Raw genomic sequence first — 18,890 nt, forward strand, 5'->3', positions numbered from 1 at the left:
ATGTAGCCGGCATCAAAACACAACAGACTTTTTGTCAACATGATGTGTTAAAATGTGAATAATGTGATTAGGTAAACAGTACAATACCATTTCCTCGTGTATCTTGGATGATGGTTAGTTCAAACACAGCATCACTCACCCAAATCTGCGTATGATGGCGCTTTGTTGCCAGAGCCGCACCACAGAGTCCCGGGGACGATAAATCCGCGCTTTACACGCGCGTGAATCCTAACCTCTGACCTTTCACCTTCACCTTGATCTCCGAGGCTCCTCACGTGTCTCCCCGCTGTGTGCTCCGGGAGATTAGCAAAGCTCGGAGAGGCCAGAGAGACGCACCGATCCGCGTCAAACAAAGACTCCAGATCCAACGTTTTCTCCGCGCGGTCGTTAAATTCCCGCGTGCGCCCCCGACACGCAGACAGGTAGCTCTGGATCAGCGCTGCGTCATCACTCCAGGTGCAGCCGAGCAGGGCGCGCTCCCCGGACCAGACGCCGTGGTATAGGCGCGGTGCCGCGGCGCTGCCGTGCGGATCCCCCCGGAGGAAGCTGACGTGCAGTTGGCCGCTGGAAGAAACTTTGGTCCAGCTGCAGTGGGTGGAGGCTCGCGCGGCCATACAGCCCAGGAGAGCTGATGTTACAGTGAGAGCCAGGAGAGCGGAGATGTGCGTCATCTTGGCGCATCAATGGAGCTGCGGCCGGATGAGAGAGAAAGAGAGGCTGTTTGACTAACTCTGCAGCAAAGTGCTAACTTCTGCCTCTGGGAGGTTTTTCATTCATTTGCAGAGTCCAGGTCGGTTTTAAATGTGAAGGCGAAAAAGAACAGGAGGAGGAGAGGAAGGTTTTCCGGTGGATTAACAGTACATCCAGATCAGACACGTGACCAGGCAGCGTAGCCAAAACACTCCCCATCTCTCTGCCCCACATTTACAGCCACAATATTAATGAGGATACACACACACACACACACACACACACACACACACACACACACACACACACAGAAAAACGTTTTTAACTGTAAATCTGACTAATGCATCAGTGCTGCTCAGACACACCCCTAACATGCTGAATGGAGATGTGATCAACTAAACTATTGATTTTTACACAGACACTTCTGGACTTGTCTTCTCTGCTGTGTTGAATCAACCTGAACATGTCAGATGTGTTGTGAAAATCCAGAACAGTCGTAACTCTATTGTTAGGCAACTAATGAGGGCCGCTTTGTTTGGCTGAACCGCGCACGCGTGCGCACACACACACACACACACACACACACACACACACACACACACACACACACACACACACACACGGTGCGTACCGGGATGATCCGGTGTTGAAACAGGTGTTACGCCAGTTTCCATTACCACATTACTATGCTTTAGACCTGGTTTGATATATTTTGTCATGAGTTTCTGGTTATCTTCTTCTTTCAACCATTTTTTTTCTCTGAATTAGAATTTTATTGTCTAAATTATACTCACCATTTGAGAACAAGGGGCACATATTGTCTAATTTAAAACATTCAGCAAAAATAAAACAGAAATTCAGTAATAATAAAATAAACACTATTTGTAAAGTAAAATGTAACAAAGTGGACACAGGATGGGTGATGCCAGCCAGGTGCCAGGATGTTTTCAAGTGTATAAAATGGTTTCATTACTCATCTGCTGGATGTCAAAGTTCAATATTTGACCAATATGGATCTAATCTGAGATGATATTCTTCTAAGCAGTTTTTAAAACAGAAGTGACTAAGTCCAGACCTTGAGAGATTCCACCCTGCAGCTTTTAGGTCCTTCTCTTCCCCACACACCTGAAGCAGATTCTCTCTTCTTCTTCTTTTTTGCTGTTTATTGGCTGTTGTCGAACACTAACTGGTATGGAGCGTGGACCAGAATGTCAGAATCCCTCATCAGCAGATATTGCCTGGTATCAACCATTCATTTGATTCAGGTGTGTGGAAGACAACATACAATATCACCACTGCACCCAGTCATCCAGTAAGAAAGCAGTCGTAGGGAAGTCATCGTCCAATCATTGTGTAGTTGCTTCAGGGTTCTTTTGGCTGACATATTTGCAGTTTTAATTCTCTTCTTGCAATTTTTAAAAAAGGTTTCCTACTTTGTTGAAAATAAAATGTACTTTTTGTGACTAAATGTTATTTCACATCTTTTAATCTGTTTGCACCGTTACGATACAAATGTGTTTAATTCACGTACAACCTTCTTCTGGGGATCATTTTGCAGAACTTGTTGTCGACAGACGCCTTTTTTCAATTTGCAGTTATATCTCGTTTTATAGACTTTCTTGGTTCTATACATAAGCTTTTCACCTGGGCTACATCTAATCAGATATTCTTCATGTCTCGTTCACTTTTGATTTTGCATATGCTTTTGTTCCGCTTGAGCGACATGCTGAACTTTAGTTTCATTTAATTAAACACATTAATTAATTAGCCTGGTATTATCGGGCGTTTCTGCGGGATCAATACCTGAATTTATTTGACTGCGGATTCAAGGTCAGACGGAGTCAATCAGGCATGTGACCTTTCACCCACTTGGAGGGAAAGTGCATTATCAAGAAAGGTCAAAATCCACTTGATTCTCATCTGCGTGTCTGCATCAGCTGATTGGATTAGACCTCGCCTGATTCAGACAAAGTTTATGCCATGTCACAGGAAAAAAAAAACACTGCTCCAAATCAAGTGCCATCATGTCTTTATTAATTAGCCACATGTATGCAACAACATGGGTTCATACAGGCATCAGCAGCAATACAGGGAGAATAAGCAGCTGGAAACATTTTACCTGACTCTAAAACATAGAGTTAGATCAGAACAGGAATATTTCATTATGTTTTATTGAACCATTGCTTGGTCTAATTTAGTTTTATGATCATTTCATAGAGAAGGTCCTTGCAGAAGCGTTACTTTTGCCCTTTGAATTTCTCCAGCAGAAAGGCAGACTGCTAGCACATGCACAGAGAAAGGTTTTAGCTGCGTGGAGCCAAAAGAGTTTCTACAGCGGTATATTAAAGCCATTGTAGATAGAAAAAAAAAGAGTAAATTTCCATCAAAAACTTCATGTTTGCAATTGCAACTCAGAAATGTGCGTGTTTTCCCTAGAACATTCTGAGATTAATTTCAAATTTCAGCAACTTTTTGACTTCTCAAAATCAGAAATGATCTTGTTCTTTTTTGTTTTGTTTTTCCAAGCAAATTTCTTAGATTAATTTTCAACTTTTCAAACTCAGAAATTTCATGTCAAATTTCTAAGATTAATTTGATCATTTCTGATTTGTTGACTGGATTGTACTGTTCTCTTTTTCTCTGGCTACAACAGCCCTAATACGCCGTCATACATTTCACGCCCACAAATAAAAATGTATTATGTACTATATGCGACGCACAGTGGCACTACCCTACAGAGGGCGCCAAAACGATGGCGAAAAATTATTCCAGGTCGAGAACGTTCTGGGCCGCGTCTTTTTTCATCCATTTGAATTGTGTTGTCGTCTGATGACAGCTAGCTTCGTTGTCTGACCGCAAATAAAAATCAAGAAGAAGGCAGCTAGCTAAAGATGGAGAGGCGTAAAAGAAAGGCAGGAAGAAAGGTCAGGAAACAAAAAAAAAGAAATAAAGAAAGAAAAACGAAAGAGGGAGAAGAACAAAGATGTCGTAGGGATGAAAAAAGCTTTTCAAAGTGGTTGACAGACAGTAGGTAAGTTATTTCAGTCTATCAAGAAAAGGCTTGTAAATATTCAGGTTAGCTAACATTTCTAGTAAAATGACAGGTCACTGTTAGCTTGCCACTGTGTGCTACAAACTGTCTGCATGTCAGAAAGTTCACAACTGGGCTCTTGTCTACAACTTTGTTGATTCAGTCTCAAATTCATAATTTAACATATGCAAAACGCATGGTCGGTTGGCACAATAACACAAATAAAATATATAGAGAGACATATATATTTTTGCTTGCTTTGTTTTGGACGACGCACACACCAGAATTACATTACACATCAGCTAATAAAATGTGATTAGATACATCAGGAAAGCCGACCTCTTCACCCAGCAATGACGTGGTCGCCAGAATGACATGATCGGGTGGGAAAAGGTCAGACAGACGACCGGGAATTCCTTCTGTTGAGTCTGAGCATCTGTGCACACTTCAATACAACACTCTCACCTGATAACAGTGATAACAAAGACTTTATCTTCCCCGAGAATTATGATAAACGCTCAGTTCAGAGGCTCCTTTATCATGTTTTATGAGGTGTAATACAATTAGCTTCCTGGATTAGTTTAGGAGGACTGGGTGGGTAGGTGATGGGGTCGGGATAGGGGAGGGGGGTACTTTAGATCGACACCCATGTTTGTCACAAGAAATTTAAAATTCACATTGGAGTTCTGGGGAAAACTCCATACGAACACACGGAGGAATCGGTCTAACTTTTGAAACTGAAAAATAACATTTAGCAGAGAAATTATCAAATAAAGAAGCAGATAACTGAATCATTACAGCGTGAACTAATCCTCAAACTGGACAGTATTGTCATTAAGCAGGACATGCCAGCGCTCAATCTTCTTGTCTTTGTTCTTGAGGCATTCGTACCAGTGTTTCAAACTCTCTCCTTTAGCCTGGATGCCTAGCTGACATCCCCCTGAAAACAAGAGACAGGAGAACAAGAACAATATGGTAATTTATACAGAAATGCTTCCATTGATATTGTACTTGTACTTGTTTTAATCTCATATTTATTCATTTCATTATTTTTATCCATTATAATTGCTTGTTTTGGCGGGTTTTTATCAGTGTTTTCATGGGAGTGTTTAACTGCCAGAGCTTAGAAATAAATGCAGGAGCAGGTTTCTTCTTAAAATGAGATGTGTTGGTTTTAATAAATCTAGTTAGAGCAAGTTTTTTAATCTCATTAAAACCAAAACGTTCTCTTGTTTTAACAAGTTTTGCATCAACGACAAGGTTTTCTCGTCTAAATTAGTTTATTTCCTTAAATGCTTCTGCATGTTCTTTGCAAACAAGCTAAAAATATTTTGTCTTTTCCGACCACCTCACCATTAATGATATTAATGGTGAGGTGGTCATCATAGCCTCAGATAACAGACTGATGCAGATTTCTCCTCTCAGAGGCAAAGACACAACCTCAGATCAGATAGTGAACATGCGTCTGTGCTTGTGCTACTAGACCTCAATGCTGCTTTTGATACAGTGGGTCTCAGTAATAAAGGTGGGGTTTGACTAGTTTAGATCATTTTCCTCATAAAGTGCTGTCCTGGTGCAGATTTATTAAATAAATCTGTATTTCAGTTCATTCATGTCTGTTTTTTGTTTGTTTTTTTAAATAAAGAAACGTTTTAAGTCAGTTCAGCACTGTTTTTCCGTATCGGCTGATACTAAACCTCAAATATTGGTATCGGTATCAGAAGTGAAAAAAGTGGATCGGTGCATCTGTAGGATAAACTCTGATTGCAATTTCTTGTACCAATTTGTGTCAAAGTACAGTGATGCAGCTTATGGTCATTGTAACGAATGTTAATGGATGATAAACTATACCAGAAGTTATCACAATACATGATAATATTGTTGCTATGAGACTATTTTCAAGTATCATAGTAATGGCCTAAAAATGAAAGAACACATTCTGAAAGATCAGTAAAGTTCACATTCTAATGAACATTTCATTCTGGAGCTGGAAGACACTTTAAATATCCAAAAGAAATACACAAAACAACAAATAAAATGAATTATGAAGTCTCTGTATCAAATTGGTCAAAGCACCAGACTGGAGAGTTTTGTTATTCAGTCTTTGATAGAAAGAGAGAAAAGAGAAAAACACTAAATCATGCAAATGAAAATTTTTTAGTTGGTTTTAATTCATCGTACCAGTACTTGATTTGTTGCTTATAAAACCAAGACAAGCCTGACTCATTGTCACATCTTTTTAAATTTCTGACGCCATCAAATATAAACAACCCAACAAAGGCTGAAGTTATGAAGAAATCTATCCATGGACTTACCAATGAAATCGTTGGATTTCCCCATGTCATAGTCCCAGACCGATACGTCCAGGGTTTTCTTGGCGAGCTCAGCGTGTTTAATTTCGTAACTGAACTCCTAAAACCCAGTGAAGAAACGCAGGGTTTGTTACATAACCTGCGGGTGGAGTCAGTAAGGAGGGTGCGGTTCGGAAGCAGCAACTGACCTCGTTGAACTCTGGGTTGAGGGTCTTCTTTTTGATCTGCGTCTTGTTCTTGGCTTTCTTTCCCATGTCTGGCTTCAGACATCTACGGCAACAAAGGAGCAGAAAGTTCTGGACGTGATTCATTCGACAAAAAATGAAAAAAAGAAAAGTAAATTAAATAAAGGCAGATGAAAGGAGGACGCACATTTTGACGAAAGGGTCTGAGTAGCCGTTGGAGTCCATGGCGGCCAGGTGAGCGCAGCGGACCACGCCCACTACCAGACGGCTCTGCTGACTGTTGTACGTCAGTGATATCAGGATGCGGCCCCTCTCCTCTGAGTCTTCGCCTTCCTTCAACTGTGAACACACACACTCGGCTAATGAATGCAGAAGCTTTTCAAAGAAACGCATTTTCTCTTGATCTTAATATCCCTTTGTGCTGATCTCATATCTGGACAGATTATCCTCTAATTGGAGCAAAGCATACATGTCCAGTCTCAAACTGATAATAATAGGTTGTCTTTCTATTTTTCTCTAAGAGTGATGCAATATAATTCATATAATTTTGATGTCCTAACTTAATTTTTACTGCGACTGTTGGATGCTGGACATCAGTCGTGTAAAGTATGACTGAGGACTCTAGGGCTGCGCTGCTAAAATCAGCTTTTCCTAAAAAGCAAGTTTAACCTTCTTTGTCTTTGTGTCATGGCTCCTAGATTTGACATATCCATGGCAACACAACAAAACAAGTCCTGGAAGTCAGATGAAAGCAACTTAATACAGAAAACAGTTTGGGAAAGCAGGTTCTGGATCAGTTTGATTTAGTGAATCTGTTTCCAAAGGTCAGACAGACTCCAGCTGTGCACAGGATCACAACTGGAACTGATGTCTGAAGCTGAAAACACGCAGAATGTCTGTCACAGTGTCTTAAAGTAGCTTTGTAAAAACAAAAATAAGAAATCTGAAGACATATTAGTTCAGAAGTATTATGCTAACCTTGTCGAGGTTTGGAGTAATTGTGACAATAATAATGAAACTTACATCGTCCTCATAAAGTGCCATGCCACGAATCGACCCTCCAACAGCCTTCTTCACCTGCAAGTAAACCAAAACATTTGTCATCATCGTAGCAGAAAAAATCCTGCATCTTTTACCTGCTTAACAACCTATATGAATATTTAAAAGGGCAGTATTATGTAAAATCTAACCTTTTTTTAAGTTATATTATGTTATAATGTTATTTCCTCACCAAAAACATACCTGGAGTGTTGCTTTGATTCTTTCATGCATGTTTGAGAAAACCTTGGCAACCATTCAGCTGTGCAAAACGCCTGGGTGGAGTAAGCCCCACCTTCAAGGATGAAACTCCTCTTCTGAGCTGCAGTTTCCACATTTCTGAGCTTCTGCCTCACACAGCAGCCTTCCCCCGCCTATCCCCCTCTCAGCTCCTTCAGACTAGCCAGCAGCAATTAGCAAACACCTGGTGGAACTGCGCATCTGCTGAGCTCATAATACTAACTACTTCTAAGTGAAATGCTGGTAAAAACGTTGTTAAAGGGGTTAGTAGAGGAGCCATGTTGTGATGACTTCCTGAAGGTGGAGTTTCATAAAGACAGAGGCCCAATTACAAGGTGTTGAATTACGAAGTCATATTTCTTTTAAGTCATATTTGATGTATAGTGATATATAGCATTTTTACAACAACTGACAGTAACAGTCATTTGAGTGTACTATAAAATGGCATTATATGACTAAAAAATATGTAATACTGCCCCTTTAAAGATATAAATATTGGTAGATGAGGCAAAATGGTGGTAGTTCCCTGTCAGACCACAAGGTGAATCAGTCAGAGCCCCTTCAAAATACAAAATATTATTTGGAATTATGTTTAAGTAACTAGATGAATGGATATAGATATTTAGAATGGTCACTGGTTCTGTTTAACAGTGAAGTGGGTCAAATGGTCCTCCATATCGGATCGTACTGCGTGAGTAGTGAATGATCTTGCTTACCGGGATCACTCTCTCCAAGCAAACATTGAAATTCTTCTTCTGGTCAAACTTCAGTTTCTTGAGCGCAACCCGTGTCTCTCCAATGAATTCGTTATGTCCAAACTTGTCCTCATCGCTCACCGACAGCCTGCGGGAAGACGACCACGAGTTCTACAAATCCTTCCATTTCAAAGCTGGCGTCACAGTAACGCAGGTAAAGGTGATCCACGGTACCTGAGCGTTTTGCGTTGCATCTCGTCGTCAGTGATGCCGTGGTAGATCAGCGTCTCGTTCCACAGGGGGTTCAGGGTGTTTTTAAGCGTCTTGGTGCGAAGCTTGTTGGACTTAGAACAGAACAGAGTCTTTCTAAGAAAGGAGCAAATGCTAAAGATTGACTGAGAAACCACAAGGCTAATATATTAGAATGAAAAACAAATCTCATTTTTTAGCTTGTAAAAGAGTTCAATCACATTTATTGCATCCTTGAACTTTTTTTTAACTGGTCACAGTAACATATTTATTGTTGCAATAAATATGTTGGTAAATACCTTACTGGCTCCAGGCAGCAGATGTAGCTTTACATACGGATCTGCCAGTCCATTGGAATCCATTGGTTTCAAACCCTAAACGTAAAAAATCAGAGTTTAGATGACCTCATTGCTTTGCCTTGTCCAGTTTGTCCCAGTTTTCTTCTCTATCATCACCTCATCTCATTCTACAGTACAAGGTTTTATTTTAACTTCTTTTATTTGTCCAGTATGCTGTTTTTATATCTTACCCTTTTGTCGACCTTTCTTGCCTTCCCTTTTCATTTAGCTTTGCCCTTTCTCTTTGTGACACATTCCTTTTATTTTTATCTAAATTCAACTTATTTTTTTAAATCACATTTGTCATTGTTGCTCTGTGAACAGCTGAAACCAGATATTTACATACTCTATATATTAAGACATGTAACCTTTTTCCCTCACTTTTTGTCATTAACTCAGAATAAACCTTTTCTTTTTTGGTCAGGATTATCAAAATGGTTTATATTTGCTAAAGGCCAGAAGAACGAGAGAATTTCTCGAGAATTTTCTTTAAATTCAGAAAATTCTCTGAATTTTCTTTCTGCTACGTGCAGGCCAGTATTCCAAAAACCATTTGTTCTGATCCATCTTGGTTTCAAATATTCATAGATTTATTACTCATTACTAATTGTATTTTAGACATGTACTTAAAATTTCTTATAATTTTCTCTTCTCTGGTTAAATTAAAAACACACACATTAAATAAAGTCAATGTTAATTTTAGTCACATTTATGAATAAAGCCACTGTAAATTCTGGCTTTTATTCCAAGTGAAGGATATCTTTACTTCAGTCTTTAAAGTTGACAGCTTTTGTCTTGTTGACATTAAGGCGTTAGATTGTTGTCGTGACAACGTCTTTATAACTGTTGCATCAAAGCATTGTAATATATTTCATTCTTGTGATGAATGGTCACAGGCAGTACAGCCTTGAAGAACACCTGTGTTCAATTTGCTACAATCAGATGTCCTTTTTTTTCCCTTTTCCTTTTTTTTTTAAAACTTCTTTTGTGTCTCTAATTTTTGACGGTATTAAAGTTTGAAGTAAATTCACTTTCTTGGAGTAATACAGAGAGAAGGGTTGCATTGCTATGTCTGGTGAAGAGATGTTGTTAAAGTCCATTGTAATGTTTGTGCTGCATCCGTTCTGTCTTGTGTTAAAGCCCTTTTCTTGACATATTAACTTATCTAGTTTAATGTTTTTCTGTTTGAACTTGAGCTTTTATTCATTGTTCTTTATTTGTTGTAGTTCGTATTTAATCTTTTTCAACTGTCTTGTCGTTTCTTCTGTCTTATCATTACATTTCTAGCAACTCTACTCATTTTGCTGACTTCTGTTTAATATTTCCTTCTAGGATTCTCATCCTGGCTCAACTCCTTCAGTTGAGTTGCCAGGTCTTTGGTTAGGTTTGTGTTATTTTGTCTTTTCTCTTTTTGCCTCCTCTCCTTCTGTGCTCTCTCATGTGAGGTTTTCTCTTCTTTTCCTACTGTACATGCCATCCTTCAGCTCTGTTTTCTTTTGTTAATCGCCTCCTGTCTCATCTTATATTGCTTCAGTCTTGTTACATCCTCCCCCATCTTCTGTTGCGTTATTGCGTCTCTTACATCTCCTTGTTTTGTCTCTTGTTGTCCTGTCTCGTTATGTCTCTTTCCCTTCCTCTTTTATCTGCTCATGTTGAACCATCTGGCCTTGTTGTGTCTTATTGAATCTTGTTTTATTTGTCCCGTCCTGTTTGATCTCGTCCCATTTTAACATGTTTATTGATTTAGCCACACTCCGTATTGTATTGCTGTCCTCTCCTGACTTGTCTTGCTCTACTTTTTCCTCTTTTGTTTTCTCAGCTTAACCAAATGTTGGTCTTTTTTTTTTCTTTTACAGTTTTTCACTGTCATTTTTACAGTTCTGTCAATGTATAAAAGAAAATAAACAAACCACTGTTAAAATGCAAGTTACTGCTAGTGTGAAAACCTAGGCCAAAAAACTTTTTAGAACTTTAATGTGACGTCTGTCCTGCACAATTCAAAAGAAAAACTAATAAAATATTAGTGGGAAAACACAGCAAGTTAAAAAAACTGCAGTATTTTAATAGCATTGGTTTGCATACTCTAACATTTGGTTGGATCTTTTGTTGATTTAGGTTCAGGATTTACGTTTTCACAGTCCACACATGCAACAACCACAATCAGTACTAACCTGAGATCATCTTGATCCTTTTAAACCTCTCTGTAAACTATGGTTCTAATGCTGCCAATTAGAAAATGTCAGAGAAATCAGTAAAGCTGACCTTAAATACAGTTCAGTAGATAAAAATCAGGTTAGTTGTGTGTTCAAAAAAACTAATAGTTAAAATTTGATCAAAAGATGTGTTAAACAAGACTTTGTGTGAAGTCATGCACACAATCTTTTTTTCAGGGTTTTTAATTTTTTTTCCTGTACACTGAAACTAACAGCTACAGAGTCTCATAAGGGTCATGGGGGATTTTATTTCTTTTCTGTTACCTCATTCCCATTCCTACATAATGAGTTTTGCATTCCCTCACTACGCAGTGATGAATTTAATGGTCAGTTCATGCAGTATATTGAATACTGAAAGATTCTCTCTTACATTTTAAGCTTTTTGTAAGGAATTCTGTGTTAAAATATTGTTTGAGTTATCTGAAGTTTTATTTTTGATAAAAAATAAAACCCTTGTGCCTATGTGCAAAATACCAACGAAAAACAGGTCAAACATGGGTTGTCCATCTCTACTCTAAAACACAAACAAGAAGGGACAGAAGACGGAAGAAATACATCCAAATTTTTTGCTGTGTCTTCACTATCTGATGGTTTTGCTGTGCCTGTTAGTCTGAATGGTTACTAAAGGGTCGTTTTCATGCGCAGTCCAGTCTTCGCTGAAAGATATTACGCAAACATGAACTTTAAAAGACGGATTTTGAACCAGTTTTCTGCACCAAAGGGCTAAGATTGATTAAGTATGTTTTTAATGTGCATCTTTTAAGGGGTACATATGTACAATTTTAAATTATCATTTGTTATCAATGTGACTCAATACAAAATAGACAATTGTGCATTCGCAAATTTATTGCAAGGTAACGAAAGAAAAAAAATCTCCCTATAACCACTAGGGGGCTCTGTAGAGAGCCCCTTTAGTTAAAGGCACTTTGCCTGAACTCTACTTGTTAAAGTCATAAGTTTGACTCACAGTTGTAAATTATCCTGAGAGTTTGTAAGCTGGTCAGCAGAGATTTAACTCAAATCTAAAAGTTGACTAACTTTAAGGCACCTTTTCAACTTTTGTTTCTAAGATAAAGGACTTACAATTCACTACACTGAAACAGATTTGTTTGATTTTCAGCTAAACTGTGGAGGATGTCCTATTAAACATGGAAAAAGTACTGAGATGACTCATTTTGGACTTTTTACATCACAAAACATTTGAGTGCCGTCATCCTGTCCAGGTATATTTACTTTGTCTTGTGTCACCATCTTGTTTTTCCTGTACATGTGGTTTTGTGTTCACCTTAGCTTTAATGATGCAGCAGTGTAGAGCATGATTCTCCTGTTCATAAAGAAGGCTGAACTCCAGAGATCCCAGTGTGGCTGTAAGAATAACGACACAGAAGCGCAATATACATATGCAACTGAAAGTAGATTTTAAAAGCAAAAAAAAAAAAGGAAAAAATGTTGAAATTTTTGAAAAATTGATCTGAATGGACGAGTTTCAACCGTCTTACTGGCATCGTCAGAGTCGTAGTCATTGTCGTCGTTCTCTGTGTGATCTGGAGCGGGTTTCTGAGGCGTCGCGTTGTTGGAAGGTGGATTCGCAGGTGGAGTGATCCTGGTTGCAGGTATGTAAGTGGGACCTGAGGAGACGACCGGTTGCCGCTTGTTTTCCAGATCCGCCGCTGGAACTACAGACACGGTAAGTCTGGGCCGTCTTTTCTTAGAAAGTGCTAGCTTAAATGTTTGGACCCCCGTCCCGTCGTCCCCCTGCAGCGTTGGGCTTATTCTTAGAGGGAGGAGTGTGATTTTACCTGGGGTGGGTGCCGTCTGCTGCATGTTTGCCTGAGGTGTTTTGGACGCTAACACAGGCCTCTCTGTCTTGGTTCCGGCTGCCTGAGTAGAATGAGTCTCATCACAGCTGTCAGTTGTTGTTGTTCTTGCTGTCTGCTCCCATTGTTCTGACGCACTGGACTGCTTCTGCCGAAGCGCTGAGGAGACAAAGGAAGATGATCAGAGCTGCCACAATAGTCGGCACCACAGCAGCTACATCAAAGCTGCTGCTTCGATAGATGGATCGGTAATGGCTGCTGGGAGTGGGAACGGTAACAGTCACCAGCGCATTCTGGATCCAGTATAATGTACATACCTGTTCAGAAAAACACGCTGATTAGTACCAGTAGCTATGTTTCAATTAATAACAGAGTTGCACAAATTGAAAAATAAACTTGCTTCATGGAAACGCGGCAATTTAGAAAAAACTGGAGACCTGCGCTAAAACTTTTCTCCACTAGGATGAGGTGGTTATTTGGCCATATCAACAAAGGCGTATTTTTGCAAAAATGCAACTTTATTTATTAATTTTTTATTTTTTTTGCTTGATACTAGTCACGTGATCAACAACTACTGGTAAAAAAGACAAAGAAGACAACAGGAAGTGGCAGGAGGATGTTGGATATGCTTTTGTTTGTTTTTTGGGTAATGTGCAGCTGGCTCCAAAAGTTGTGCCACTTGAACACGTTGAATCTGTAGCTCTTATGTAAAATCGCTAACTACAATTTCCCCAAAACGCTGCATATGTATAGCCACTCCCAAGTAGGCGGGGCTTTTCGCTCCAACACCTGAATAAGACACCAACGTCTCCTCTGATTGGCTGATACCACGAGAGGTTGTGACGTATTTCCGTTTGAATTTATGCCACATAGATCGGTTCCGGATCCTGCTATTGTTTTTAGCCAAAGCTTCAAGATCTGTACCATGAAAAAGATGCAAAACTTAAAATATCTGCGAGCTACTGGTACAACAATCGAGTTTTTTGGTGTTCCGTTGTGTCCAGTAATTAGCCGGTACCATCCAGTGCTTAGTTTTTTTCATTTTCCTGCTGATATCAAGGCGACAGCGGACTGTAGCCAAAACTTAGCCAGTACAGCTAACACACGGTTTGTAGCTGCCTGGTATTTCAAAGCTTGAGGATATTGAAGATCCAGCATCAGAAATGGGAAGACGGAGGTTAAAAGGAAGCTGTACGCGCTTCGTTCACTGGAATAATTTGTTGGAGGAAAATAATGCAGGAGGAAATATCCCTCAGTGCTGAGGCATCTTCTGCTGTTTTGATTGAGCAAAGTAGGAGGGTATACCGCTCCAAGATGGCCGCCGTATTTCCTGCGCCGCAGCGGTCCATGAGGCGTCTATGCTTATATTATGTCTATGTATACCCCATTATGAACATGTCTCATGTAGCTGTTCACATCCGTAGCTGTCAAGATTTTTAATGACTTATCATGTAGACAAGCTTATTCATATGTGATTTTAATTTAATTCCTTATTTAATGGAAACACCTCAAATATGAAATTGTGTTTTTTCAACATCAGCAGAATATCAACAAATACTTGCATGCATTTGCATTGTTAATGCAGCTAGCGGTACAGTGCCATGTAAAAGTATTCATACCCTCATTTGTAGAACATTTTCTTCCCTGATCCTGTATTGGCACTGCAGGCACAGCATGTAATATAACCGGCTGCCTACAGGGAACAGAAATAATATCTGGAGATGGTATTCTATCAGCCTGATTGGCTTTATTAAATCACTGTTGCATCTGGCATCAGAGTGGATGGGTCGAATTAATGTCATTTGACTTTGTGACCTTCAACTACTAAAACGTGGAAAAAGGATTTTACTCAAGCAACTAATTTTAGTCGTTTATAAGTTCATACAATGTATGAAATATAAACATGCAAGGTTCCACATTTCCTGATTTTGCAAAATACATCTGTTGTCAAATCAATACCCTCTTGAAATCTAATATTAATTTTAAACAATGCATATTCAAGTTTGATGTTTTAATTCTTCTTCTTCTGACACCGAAGTTAATCTCTTACATTTCCAAACACACAGCAGGACAAAGTTAATGACTCTGTTCAGTTGAGCAATCCAGTCTGCGACAACATTAGACGTGTGTGTGATGAGTGTGTGCTTTGTGTTGTAATCAGATCTGTCATATTTCATCAGAATTCCATGTTTATTCCTCTGTGTGTCTGCAAAGAACAGAAAACATATTCATGGTTTGCTGTGGATGAAAACAGATTTTAAATTTCAAGGAATGACGAATTGGACGAGACAGATGCTGCAAAAGAGGCGCTATGGTTATGTATTCATGCATTTATTCAGATATTACAGTATGACAGATTAAAACCTTTCTGAATCACCCAAGAAAAGGCCAAAGGCCTTTCAAATGAAATATAATACAGCAAGTAGTATCAGCAGGAAGTAAATAACTCCACCCGAGCTTATGCAACACTACACCTCCCACATATGAAGAGCTTACCTCTCATTTTTTTAGTTCTTTAAATTAAATAATTTTTTACCATAATTATTTGTCATGACCACACCAGACGAGCCCCCTGCTGTTGTTGCCTCTCAATTAATTACAGTGAGAAAATTAAACTGTCTGTGAAGGATTAAATGCAGAGCATAAGAATGTAAACTAGGCTAGCTGTTTCAAGCAGCAAACAGGGGACGCTAACACATGATGCTAACTTCCCATTGACTGCACATGTATTGAAGCCATAAAAAACTTGTTCAGGTCAAAATTTGTAGATTGTTTTTTTCTGGTGTTCATGCACTCCCCCTTTGTCATGGTGCCCTGGGCAACTCCCCAAATGGCCCACATCAAAAACTGACAGTGAAATATTAAAACAGAGTTTATCATTTTGCGAAAGTGAGCCCAGGAAACTTAGAACGTTATTCACAAACACAGATAGGCTACAACCAAGCCAATGAGCAATTAATCAATTAAAATTAAGAATTTTATTTTATTTTGGATATTTAAAATATCTTTCAGTTTTAGTGTTGTGTGTTCTTTACAAAATTAAAGTTTATTTTGAAAGAGCAAAATTGCATGAATGTCCCATTGTCAATATATTACTTGAAAATAGTCTCAAAACAACAAAATTATGGTTTATCGCAATAATTCCTGGGACAATTTATCATCCAGCACATGTTTTATTTGACAGGCCTCACTACAACAGATATGTGTCCTTAAGCTTTACAACACCTGACCAATGAATTTTGGACGTAAACTAGCCTTTGTAGTTAGAATCATGTTTCTAAATCAAACTGTAGGTTACAAGTAAGTGGAACAGTTAGTGTTTTGGTTACCATCAGTCTGATGACTTGGTCTGTGTCCCTGTGACCAGCCTGGACCGGTGCCATCCTCTGAGTTGGACTGAGGAGGTCTGGAGAGAGGCAGAGGGGAGGGCAGGCCCTGCTGATCTCTTCCTTTATAAAACCAGGCCCCTGAACGTTTCTGTACCTGCAACATCGCACAATAAAACCGTTAGCATGAGCCCAACGAGGACTGGAATAATTCACTGAACATAATAACACAACAAAGAGGTGAGGTTAAAATACATTTCTTTAAAATGATTTTTTTGATGTGGTCCACCGTTCAAAAGACACCTCAGGACAGGTTAAAGTTTGTTAGGACTAGATTGTAAAACTAGAAGAACAAAAAACAAATGAGCTGAATCCTGCAAGGCCACATGTTTACTGTTTGATAGAAATTTCTCTACCAAGTTTGTACTTTCTTCATCAACTTGCTGTTTTACTTCTTGCCCTCTGATGGAGGATCTAAGTACTACATGTACTAACTGAATATTTAATTTCTCAATTATTCATAAAGTAGCTTTGAGAAGTAACATGTTTTTAAGGCTTAAACACTTGCTACATCCTCTTTTATTGTTTTTTTTTCTTCTTCTTTTAACAAATTTAGGGTTTTAGTTTAATTTTACAGGATAAATTTTGAAAAAACAAAAAACTTTCACATCACGAAGCTTGACATTTTAAACAAGGGTGTGTTGACTTTTGAGATCCAGTGTACGACATGATTGACAAGAATCCATAGCTGAGTGTTCCCTATATGCTGCTATCACCAACCTGCAGATGTTACATTTGATTTATCCTCTTCTATAGTGTAATTTTAAAAGCATAGGTTAATAACTCATGCACAATTTTAAAAATTCAATGAGCATTACATAAAATAGTGACAACACCACAACAAAACATGTTACCAATGGCACCACAGGGTTTTACATTGATATAGTTAGTCTACATGATAAGAGAGAGCATCAATTTAAGGATTTCTAAAGACAGTCACACATTATCAAGAATGTATTGTGTAACAATATCACAAGGACAGCATGAAGCAGGACATGTTAATTTTCCCTCATCTGAATGCTATTATCCTCAATCATGTTCTAAATTAAATAGGCCTAAATATATCATTACTTCCTCCCTATTTTTGATATCTACAGTCTATTAATGGAAGCCAATTTTCCAGGTCAGTGGGCAGTGAAATACTATTGTGTGCTAAAGCATGGGTGTAAAAGCGTGAAAACGGTTCGTTTCACAGGATAAGCTGAGCTTCTGCTGGCAGAGCAGTGACATAATGCCGAGAATCAGCCTGGAGGTCTGAAACCTCCTGGCTTCTCCATCCCTGCAGTTCACCTCTTGCTGCTCGTTGCAGATCCGGCAGAGCCACATCGGACAAGTCCTGCTGTTAATCCAAATCCCACATTTGCTGCACATGTGCTGCAGGAAGACAAGTGCACACACACCAACACAGAGAGAGGGAGAGAGAGGATTTATCGCAACATGACAGGTGCACAAAGTACATACATTTTCAAAGTTCATATGGCATTAACCCCCTACTTGAGTAGTGAGAGCAAAGTGAGGCAGAGTGTCACACACAGAGCCTGGGAATACACCGTGTGCATCAGAGCAAGTTAGAACACGGACCGCTGGCTGCTCAGAACCGCACAGAACTGTAGAATGTTTTGTAGAAAGTAGAAGGGGAGGAATGATTGCTGAGTTAAAAAAAAAAAAACTTTGAACATTCGTTTAAGTGGGGAAGATGGAAGCCAGCTGATTAGCTGCTGCTCAGGGCTCTCACACCACCAGGGGGCCCCCAAGAGCACCGAGCTAACGTGACAAAAAAAAAAGGTTTTTATTTAATAACTTTGAATGATACAAACTAAATGCTATTACACATGGAAAATAATTCCTATATTATTCTTATAGCTGGTACACATATAACAGGGTGATCTCTACCTGTATTTCTTTGCTGCCACTGTAAGGAAAATGTAAGATATTAATCTTGTTAACTTGTTTTCTTAAAATTCAGTGTTTGTTTCCTGATGTTACTGTCAAGTAGTTAAAATGACGCAGCACATTTAAATACCTCTCTATATTTTAAAATCAAAATATTTCTGTTAGTTTGCTACTCTTGTAAGGTTAAAATCAACAGCCGTGACACCACTGCATTAGGTATGTTGCACACTTGACCTGTTGGTATTGGGGGCCCCAAATGAAAATCCACCTGGGGCTCCAAAAAGGCTTGGAGCTGCACATGTTTGCTTCCACAGCAAACATGTGGAACAGGATGTTCAGGCCAGATAAGATCAAATTTAACTTTTTGGCCTACATGCAAAATGCTGCTTCGTGTTGCAGAAAACTAACACTCCATATCACCCTGAACACAGCATTTCTTACAGAAAACGTTCAAAAAACTAACATCTCCACCACATTGTTTAAAAAAATAAAACCGTACACACGGGGTTGGTTTCAGAAAGGTTTTCATCTACATGAACTTTCACAAATCCACCACTGAGCGTTGTTTTAAGCATGCCAAACCCATGCTTAAAACATGGTTTGGCACTGGCGTACTTTTGCTACGCCACCGCGTAGCAAAAGTACAACGCACTGGCGTAGCGTACTTTTGCTCTACGCCAGTGTAGCGCAAAAGTAAAACGTATGTCAGCCAATCAGAATCCTTCAAAACAACCACAACTTCCTATTGGGAATTAAATATGGCATCATGAGGTTCATTTGTGTGGACAGGTTTGTAATTTAGA

At 39.1% G+C, this 18,890-nt stretch overlaps 2 protein-coding genes across 6 annotated transcripts in view; both read right to left on the bottom strand.

Annotated features, from left to right (window-relative positions):
- The window catches only part of pla2g3 (phospholipase A2 group III), a 9,880-nt gene extending 7,937 nt beyond the window's left edge, over nucleotides 1-1,943 (bottom strand). Inside the window, exons 1-2 of one of the 3 annotated variants that reach the window (XM_007577299.2) lie at nucleotides 1,816-1,943; nucleotides 140-689 (exon numbers count right to left, since the gene is read on the bottom strand). In XM_007577299.2, coding sequence (XP_007577361.1) covers nucleotides 140-671 — 532 coding nt within the window. In that variant the 5' untranslated portion in view covers nucleotides 672-689; nucleotides 1,816-1,943. Of the gene's footprint in view, nucleotides 1-139; nucleotides 884-1,765 lie in introns of those variants that run through there. The other 2 variants (XM_007577298.2, XM_016663671.1) reach the window with 2 other exon arrangements.
- A 759-nt stretch (nucleotides 1,944-2,702) lies between these two features.
- The window catches only part of rph3aa (rabphilin 3A homolog (mouse), a), a 31,834-nt gene continuing 15,646 nt past the window's right edge, over nucleotides 2,703-18,890 (bottom strand). For 2 of the 3 annotated variants that reach the window (XM_007577301.2, XM_007577300.2), the window contains exons 4-16: nucleotides 17,485-17,568; nucleotides 16,138-16,291; nucleotides 12,791-12,967; nucleotides 12,491-12,667; nucleotides 12,277-12,356; nucleotides 8,740-8,814; nucleotides 8,426-8,535; nucleotides 8,213-8,339; nucleotides 7,242-7,295; nucleotides 6,406-6,557; nucleotides 6,222-6,303; nucleotides 6,037-6,133; nucleotides 2,703-4,661 (exon numbers count right to left, since the gene is read on the bottom strand). In XM_007577301.2, coding sequence (XP_007577363.1) covers nucleotides 4,528-4,661; nucleotides 6,037-6,133; nucleotides 6,222-6,303; nucleotides 6,406-6,557; nucleotides 7,242-7,295; nucleotides 8,213-8,339; nucleotides 8,426-8,535; nucleotides 8,740-8,814; nucleotides 12,277-12,356; nucleotides 12,491-12,667; nucleotides 12,791-12,967; nucleotides 16,138-16,291; nucleotides 17,485-17,568 — 1,503 coding nt within the window. In that variant the 3' untranslated portion in view covers nucleotides 2,703-4,527. The remainder of the gene's footprint in view (nucleotides 4,662-6,036; nucleotides 6,134-6,221; nucleotides 6,304-6,405; nucleotides 6,558-7,241; nucleotides 7,296-8,212; nucleotides 8,340-8,425; nucleotides 8,536-8,739; nucleotides 8,815-12,276; nucleotides 12,357-12,490; nucleotides 12,668-12,790; nucleotides 12,968-16,137; nucleotides 16,292-17,484; nucleotides 17,569-18,890) is intronic. The other variant, XM_016663665.1, reaches the window with a different exon arrangement.

This window comes from Poecilia formosa, unplaced genomic scaffold (genome assembly GCF_000485575.1).
Source record: "Poecilia formosa unplaced genomic scaffold, Poecilia_formosa-5.1.2 Scaffold436, whole genome shotgun sequence".
Lineage (NCBI taxonomy): Eukaryota > Metazoa > Chordata > Actinopteri > Cyprinodontiformes > Poeciliidae > Poecilia > Poecilia formosa.